General features: G+C 35.9%; 1 protein-coding gene across 3 annotated transcripts; it reads right to left on the reverse strand.

The window, feature by feature from the left end:
* Positions 1 to 4,537: 4,537 nt before the first annotated feature.
* Positions 4,538 to 9,033, reverse strand: LOC121777460 (common plant regulatory factor 1-like). 3 transcript variants are annotated; one of them, XM_042174726.1, is made up of 12 exons: positions 8,839 to 9,033; positions 7,320 to 7,420; positions 7,145 to 7,189; positions 6,946 to 7,041; positions 6,766 to 6,846; positions 6,415 to 6,578; positions 6,206 to 6,254; positions 6,048 to 6,096; positions 5,693 to 5,895; positions 5,535 to 5,612; positions 5,306 to 5,431; positions 4,538 to 5,222 (listed from the first exon to the last, which is right to left on the reverse strand). In XM_042174726.1, the coding sequence occupies exons 1-12, from the start codon at positions 8,915 to 8,917 to the stop codon at positions 4,998 to 5,000; spliced, it is 1,296 nt and encodes a 431-aa protein (XP_042030660.1). In that variant the 5' UTR covers positions 8,918 to 9,033; the 3' UTR covers positions 4,538 to 4,997. The 3 variants fall into 3 exon arrangements, with proteins under 3 accessions (XP_042030660.1, XP_042030659.1, XP_042030661.1); XM_042174725.1 differs by having other exon boundaries at positions 5,693 to 5,898; positions 8,839 to 9,032; XM_042174727.1 differs by having other exon boundaries at positions 5,693 to 5,898; positions 7,320 to 7,457; positions 8,839 to 8,995.

A 9,033-nucleotide genomic window follows, 5' to 3' on the forward strand; every position in this document is an offset into this window, starting at 1 on the left:
CCGCCAAGTAGTAGCCCATATCATGCCGGTTGCCGTTGGTGACAAAACTGATGGCCGGACCAACACCCTGACACTGCTCGTTGAAAAGTGGTATCCATTGATCAATCTCACGGTTCGTATGGGCCTCTAGCGCTTCGTTCATTATACGCTCGTACTCCTCAGCATCCCCACCACTACTACCACCGGCGTTACTCATTTCTAGGTATTGATCTTTTACAGAAATTAAGATAGAGAGAGTACTCGTTAAAATAAGTGGTGTGAATGAAAATGACGTATCTGGCGCGTATATATAGTGTTTCGAAAAAAAAATCGCGCTAAGCGATCCGGACGCTACAATAGCGCCGAGCGGATCGCCCAGCGCACAGCCTAGCGCCACGGAACCGCCGAGCGCTAGGCGGTTTTTAATTACAGAAATGGCTGGGCGGTTGCAATAGATCGCCTAGTGCCGACGCTCGGCTAAGCGGTGCGCTAGGCGCTATTGTGGATGGCCTAACACTTAAGCTCGGTCAAATGTGCACTTTTATTGATGGACGAAGTGAGTAACATTTCTGCCTTTCTAGAAATGGCATTTTCCTAAACAATTAGGAGTATAAAAGTAAAAGGGAATGGTTTTTTTTGGTCCGCGAACTTTGTCAAGTAATCTGTTTTGGTCCTTAACACTTCTGAGATCCATTACCTTCAACGTAATATCGTTTGAGCAACTTTTTTACTATTTCAAACTATTATTCGACGAAATACCACCCTCGGTACGAAAGGGCATTTCAAGCATCTTAGAAGGTCGTTTTAAATTGGTACCCCTATTTATATTGTTACTTGAGATGAAAAGAGAATAAGAAATGGATAAGAAGAGAAAATTAAAAAATGGAAAAGAAGATAGAAAAAAGAAGGAAGAATGGGGAAAAAAGATTTAGATATATAAATCAGTATTTTATGAAGAAGAGAGAGTAAATAGACTTGAGGGTATTTTTGTCTAAAAAAATTTGAAACAGTGAAAAAGTAGCTCTAATGATATAACATCGAAGTTAATGTATCTCAGAAGATATTTTCAATTGTTATAGACCAAAATTGATACTTTAACAAAGTTCGTAGACTAAAAAAAATGTTCCCCTCTAAAAGTAATGTATGATAAATTAACAGTTAAATAGTGCTAAAACGATTTAACATAAAATTATTTACTCGTAAAAACATGAACTTTCAACATTTTATGATGTTTCTTCTAAATTCAAATTAAGAATATATCTAATTGATATTGTATGAAGTATTGTAGCGGATGTTGCACTAGAAATGCAATATGTTTATGATATAGTGTTATAAATAAGTGCTAATGAGTTGTGCAAGAAAAATTATTTTTGCAGTGGTCAAATTTTTAGATGAGAAATTCCATTAATATCATTAAATGTGTGCAATATTGGATTTTGATTGGTGGACATGCTGTAATAATTTAAATTCTAGTTTGGGAAACTAGAGACAACTAGACCACCCTGATTTATGGGCTATACTTCTTATCTTTTATGAATATGGACTGTGTATCTCAATTCTATGAAAGTAATTTGAAATATACACAATGCAGATTTGCAGTGTGTGCAAATTTTAGTGATTGGAGATGGTGGAATAATGGAAATATTTCGCATGTAACAAAAGCATTTCAACAACTGAGGAAAGAAAAAAAATACAATTACTATTCTATGGTGAGAAATTTGTCACGTGAGGAAGAGTGGCCAAGTTGATGAAGGTCACGTGATGGGAGGGACAGAGGGGCGCGCCATGTTTTGGGCTTTTGCACCATCTTCAACATCACCTTTGACTTTGCTCACCAATCAAAAATCTCTTTTACTATTCTCTTTCAATCTTCATGTGGTATTGCATCCGTTCACGATTGAAAAATAGTTGAAAGGTTAGGTGAAAAAAAAAGACATGACTATTTTCTATGGACGAAGTAAAATTCAAATATAAATTCATACTCTATCCGTTAACAAAAAATAGACAAAATTATAAATAGTAATACGGATTTTAATGCATAATTGGTAAAGTAAGAAATATGAAGGAAAAATGTGGTGGTGTAGTGTTAGTGAATTGTAGGGTCCGTATTTAGAATGAAGAGCGTGATTAATATTGGTTTAAAACTTTTCATTTTTAGAGTGAGTTAGTCTAATTTTTTGGTGCACGCCCCGAAATGATAAAAATCGACTATTTTTTGTGGATGGGAGGAGTACTATTTAAAAAATTATTTATTACTATTAAAATTTATAGTTACGAAAATGTGAATCAAGATTGGAATCTTATAAGGGTTCATAAAGATATTATGAAACAATGTAGGCGTCTTTTGACTATATTAACAAATTCTAATTAACTCATTATTTATATTAGTTACATTTATATTTTAAAATTATACTCCATGTTTCTTCATAGTTGAGGCAAAAAATTTCGGCATGAAGTTTAAGAAATGAATATTTAGTGTGTTCAATAAATAGATAATAAAGTAAGAGAGAGAAAAAAGTAGAAAGAATATACTCCCTCCATCCCCAAAGAGTATGAACTTTGGGTTCGGCATGAGTTTTAATGCATTATTGGTAAAGTAAGATAGTGAGATAGTGAAAGTTTTTTAAGTATTGTTAGTGGAGAATGAGTCACACCTCATTAGAGAGAATAGACTTTCCAAAATTGAAATGTTCGTACTCTTTCGGGACGGACGAAAAAAAATAGTGCATACTCTTCAGCAGTGGCGTATCCAGAGTTTTTGATTCGGGGGTACGAATTATATGACAAATAATTATTATAAATAAAATATATTGATTATAAAAATAATTTAAATAGTAAGAATTTTTTTACATGAAGTATGAGTTGTACTAAAAATAATATTCCATCAATCCCACTTTAGGAGTCCCGATTTACCATTTTAGTCCGTCTCACATTAGGAGTTTCGGTTAAAATATTCCATAAAATGAAAAGGAGATTGCATAACAAAAATGAAAATGATGAGTTTAGAAATTGTAAGGTAGTTTTCATAAATCAAAAAGAAAAAGAAAAAGAAAAGGAGTAGGAGAATATAAGTTAAAACCTGCTCCGGTCAAGAGGAGAATATAAGTTAAAAATTGCTCCAACCAAGAATCGAACTCAGAGCAGCGGAGAGACATTATGAGCGACAGACCACTGGGGCACCAAGCTTTGTTGTAAATTACCAATAAATGTAGTATTAATATCATGAACTTTGGGGGTACAGTTGTACCCCCTTGTTTCCACTTGCATACGCCACTGCTCTTCAGATGCGGAAGGAGTAGTAGAAAGTGAATAAAGTAGAGAGAATAAAGTAAGAGAGAGTAAAGTAAGAGTGCGAAAAAGTATTACCATATATAGACATGACTCAACTATGAGAGAACTTCCAAAAATAGAAAAATCGACTCGATTACAAGGGAACAAAAGGAGTACTGATTATTATAGATGTATGCCCTCGTGATAATTCCTCATTTGCTCGTGCAACCTATAGGTATTTCACTAGGACCAAAAATGCCTTTATGGTAGAGACGAAGGACATGACAAGCAAAAGCATAAAGAAAATTGCTCATAAAATTATGACTTTTGTGAAATGATGGACGGTCTCGTACCTTTCAAATTTTGAATGGCAGTTACAAAACAAACGTATCAACAACTTCAACAAAATAGCAATGTCGACTACATCACTGACACCCATATCCAGAACCCTCGTTCTAGCTAGTCCGATTGTGTAGTGAAACGACATATTAGAAGTTGACGTAAAGCCTCATATCAACCAATTATTGTAAAAGAAACTCTGAAAGTCATCCTCGATTGTTGTCTTTGTGACTTCAAAATCAGAAATGATGTGATTCATTGCAATCAATCATCATTCTCACCTATTTCATGCTTGTTGATTCGCTGCTACCACTCTCTTAGAGAGAAAGAGTGGAGAATAAAAGAAATGAGAAAAAACATGCTCCTTCTTTCCTTGAAAATAAAATTTTTTAGGGACGAATAAATTGATTAGGTTTGAAAGAGATGAAAAGAAAACTTGATTGGAATGTTAGCGTGAGGAATAAGAACGAGAAATTTCGGAATAAGGGGTTAAATTCGCTGACCTTTCGTAATTAGGGATTCAATTCGCTGACCTTTCGCAATTTGAGATCGAGGCATGCGTATTCTTCAGAATAAAGGATTTATGATATTTTATCTTATTTATGTTCTTATTTAATATTATTTCCCTCTAACCATTTATCAATTACCTAAATTACCCCATCCCATAACAAAGAAAAGTTTTGCTAAAAATAAAAATTACGATTAATTTTATGGAATAGACTGAATTTTTTTTTTTAAAATCTTTTAAAAATGAATGGAGTACGAAAGATTAAATGAAACGTGCCATTATAATGTCGTTTCACTTAACACTAGTGGCAAGTGAGCTTCAATATCCCTTCAATTTATGGATGTACAATTGCAAATTTTTGACACTTTGATTTAACATGCAATTTCTGAAAGATACAGGCAACACCAGAATTAACAAGCAATTAATAATCCTAAAAAAAAGTAGTTAAATATATGTTGTATTTCTTGGCAACAACAATATACATCGTCTCCTTGACCGAGTCGAAGAACCTCAATTTATCACAATCATCTCTAAAAAAACCAAAACCAAATCCATTATATCCACTATTAATTATTAGAATCTCATCTAAAGTTTGAAAACTCATACATGCTACACACCCTTTTAAAATACACTTTGTTTTCCTCGTAGAATTTCGAAAACGTTGCGAAGCAAAAGCGCATCGACTAATATTATGTAGTGTATGTGTATCCCAGCAATCTGAACATTTAAAACACGTTCCAGCTTTGCCGATATAATCAGTTGCAATGAAATTAGACTTGCTGAATTCTGACCATTACTTACCACACACTATAACTGTTGTTAGAGGTAACTCTCGACGTATTTCTGCGAAAAGTTTCCGGATCAAATAAAGTCAAGGAGGGATGAAAGCTCAGTTGGAGTGTCAACCGGCAGCCACAGCGTCAGTCCTGGGACTACTGTCGAGAAGCTGATGGAGTTTAGCTCCAGGACGACTACTGTTGTCGTACGAGTCGCTACTGTCCTCGTTCCTAACGTCGGAGGATTCCGAGTTGTTGACTCTGGCAAGTAGGTTTGCTGTGCCTACAGGTTTCAGCCTCCTCAGATCATCAATATTGTGAATATTTAATTGAGCCTCTTTTAGTTTCTCCTACAAATTCCAGTCATTTATGAGACGATAAAATAATTAAAATTAGCGACAAGCTACTAGCGAAATAAGACGTGGCAACGTACCATTAGTGCAGCGTTTTCAAGCTTTAGTTTCCCAGAGCTTTCCATTAGTGCATTTATTTCGGATTTGAGGCTCATGTTCTCAGAAGTTAGTGCTTGAACTTTGACAGCTAGTTCTTCAGTCTCAGCCTGTGTGAAACGAAGATGACCACATACGAAGAAAGGCTATAAGAAACTCAATAGTTTACGAGGACTCCTCCATTGGATTGTAATGTATTGTGGTGAGTCATACCTGTTTCCTCAGTCTTGATCGCCTTGCTGACTCCCGGTTTGACTGTTTCCTCCTCTCTCTTTTCAGTTCTCGTTCATTCTGCAATCAAATATCACATTGAGAAACTAACACAAATGTATTCCCAATCCAATTAAAGATGCCTAGATGAGCGCACACACCTGCATCCAGCTTTCATTAGGAATAGAGTGGAGTGGAACACTAGTTGGACTGGAAATTGCACTCGGGGAAGGTTCCTTCACTTCCAATGCAACGTTCATGTCTTTCACTGGCTTATTAGCAGGAGGAATCACGTCCATCGTCTTCTCAGAAGCTTGGCCAACTTCAACAGTTGTTAAACTGCTTTTTTTAAGAGCTTTCCCATCTTCTAATTAAAAGCATCAAACACAACAGATCAGATCAAAATAAATTGAGAACACACGCTCAAGCATTTGTGATAGAAAGTTGCCCAGGCTCAAAAGATACGTATGCACGACTTGGTCTGCACATTTACCACGATGAAGAAAAAGGTATTACCTCTCTCGGGAGATCCTTCTCCATTTCTCTTCTTGCCATTCTGATTAGCCTATAAACGAATCACAGAATATAATTATAAGCAATACTTTCAGACAACACGCAACTAGTATCGAACAAAAGAACAGGAAATCTCTCGTCTAGTAAGATAGATCCGTTACCCCTGGAGCAACTCCATTACTTCCATCACTGGAACCATCAGTCTCGTCGCTGTTCATATAACCAAACTAGAGTATTTAGCCAATACATTAATCAAATAAGCAGAAAAACATAACAATTCATTCCTGAATTTCAACTACTGAATGATGACATACGTTATAAGTACTAAGCAATTTACAGTATATTGCTATGTCTCTGAATCTACACAAACCTGTCTGTTGACTTTCTTCGGTCAGTTTCATTTTCAGTACCATCACCATTTCCATTGCCTATTGATATAGCAAGCCCATCAAATTCTTTCAACTTCTTCACAAAGCCTCCATCTGTGTTCCCTGATGACTTGGCTGCTGTTTCCACGCTCGCAGCAGTACCAGTCTACATGTAAAAGAACAAATAGTAATTAAATCTGGCTTTCAGACACTCAAGAGTTCATCTGTTAATTGTATATCGAAATTGACAAATTGACCATTTTCAGTAGAACTCGAAATTGACCATTCTTGGCTTTTGCTCATAGCAAAGGGAGTAGACCTCTTGTTTGCTTAAAGCTTCACTATAAACTTACCATAGGAACTCCCTGGTGTGCGTAAACTCCTCCGTGAGCATAGAAGGCAGCATACGGAGCTCCATAAGGAGGAATCATCGACTGAGAAAATTAATGTTTGGTGTTATGGACTTTCTATACATTCGAATCCCACTAATATATGAAACCAGGCCAATTCAATGCTTACAAAAACTGCAATACCTGTGGTGGACCCCACATATAGGGGGGCGGTGCATGCGGAGAAGGAACAGCCGAATTGATATATGGTGGAACAGCAAATCGGGGACCATAGTAAGCCTGATAGAGAACCATCCAATAACCATGAAAAAGATCTTGAATATTCTTTCTACCTCACAAGTACTTTTTAGGTAGACGAAAAATTTGTGACGACGTAACTAACCTGCATTGCTGCCCAGTCAGGATACATCTGTATGTTATTCTGATCCTGCCAATTGTAACGCTATTTAAAACTTCCACAGGCACGAAGATATAATGATGATCGAGGAAAAATGGAACAACAAATAAAGCTAGCTGGCTCGAGAATATTTATATAGAATGCAGTTCTATGTACTAACCACTGCTGGCACGGCAGGTGGAGGTGATTTTTCCAACTTGGTACACTTTCCTTCTTCATTGTTTCCCATGATGTGTTCGGGAACGACTCTTGATACTCTGCCTAGTGATGGTCGAGCAATATGACAAGTTTCAGTGATCTGCCATAATAGACAATTTTAACTAATATTTCAAATCAACACGATCGACCCATATATCAAATACAAATTAAACTGTGATCAATAACGTAAGAAGATCAAACAAAGCAGACTTGTTCCAAAAGTACGATGCAAGATTTAAGACATTGAGCTATATATATGGAACTAAGAACACACCAAGATCAGCTACAACCATAAAGAATGCTGAGTCATGAAAGTTAAAGAATGAAAATGAAAGTAAAGCCTTGAAAAGAATTTCCATATACTATAGTACTATGCAATAAAACAAAAAGTCAATGTGGAAAAACACAAGTGCCTATTAACAACGAAATTACAAAAAAGCAAAGGGGTTCTGACTTTATGACCTTGATTAGTTCAAATATGACAAGGATGGGATTATATCTTGGTATTATACATTTTTAAGCACTGTAACACAACTCTGAAAATTTGTACATATTTTCACTTTGGGGAATTGTGTGCAAGAATCAAGATTTTATTGTAAACCAAAATTTGTGGTATATACTATTATTAAGGTCAATATCAATAGAAGGAAAAAAATCCTAAAAAGTAGTCATAAAACAGGGTCAGTGTAAAGTTATAACTGATTCAGTTTGGTATGACAAAACCACACAGTTCCAAAGAGGAAGAAAAGCCAGGGGCTTTATCGTCCTTTCAATCACCCCATCCCGACCCAAATATAATCTAATGACGGCAGTCCAAGCACAAACTGGTATGAAATGACAAATCTACCCTCCCCAACAACCTAAAATTCCATAACTGAAAACCATGAAAAACTCATTCACTCCAATTTGGCCACCTGAGATTTTAAAAAATAACAGGCTATTAGAAATGGGACAAGATCACGTGGGTAGATAAAATCCACTATCGACTTGGATCCGCTCTAATATCATATTACAAATGGGTCACTCACCCCTTAAAAGGCCTTATAAGAGGGAGAGTTATCTATACTTTTATAGGTGAGCTAAGATCGTTACCAAGTCGACGTGGGACAGGATATTAAGAATTTTAACACCGGCAAAACAAAAATTGAAATGCTCGAATTCTCGTGATTTTTACGCACCATCATCCAAAAATACCAAATTTAATAGCTTCTACTATCACTTAACAGTTACAAGTCTAAATTCCGATTTCCATTTCATCTAAATTTGCAAACAACGCCCAGAACTGGATGGGAAAAGTTTGCTTTTTTGTTTTTCACCCAAAAAATTCAGCAGATTTAATTATTCTAAGTGAACATGAAAAAAAAAGAATAATAATTAATCAGAAAACAAAGTGAAAATTCAGTGAGATCAGCAAGCATACAACCGAAAATAGATAAATTTCAGCTGGCGCTGAAATTTAGTAAACGCAGAAATGAACGTACCTGGGAAAATGAGAGTTTGGAGTGATGGAGGGGAAATTGAGATTTGGACAGTCAGTTTATGCTTGAAAACTGATAGCATTCAATTTTCTCTCTCAACAGATGTGTTTTTGGCACAGTGAATCTTTAGAGAGAGAAAGGGAGAGGAAGAAGGAAGAAAGAGCAAAGAAAGAGGAAGAAAGCCAAGGCAACAATCCA

The sequence above is a fragment of the Salvia splendens genome, chromosome 18 (genome assembly GCF_004379255.2).
Source record: "Salvia splendens isolate huo1 chromosome 18, SspV2, whole genome shotgun sequence".
In the NCBI taxonomy this organism is placed as follows: Eukaryota; Viridiplantae; Streptophyta; class Magnoliopsida; order Lamiales; family Lamiaceae; genus Salvia; species Salvia splendens.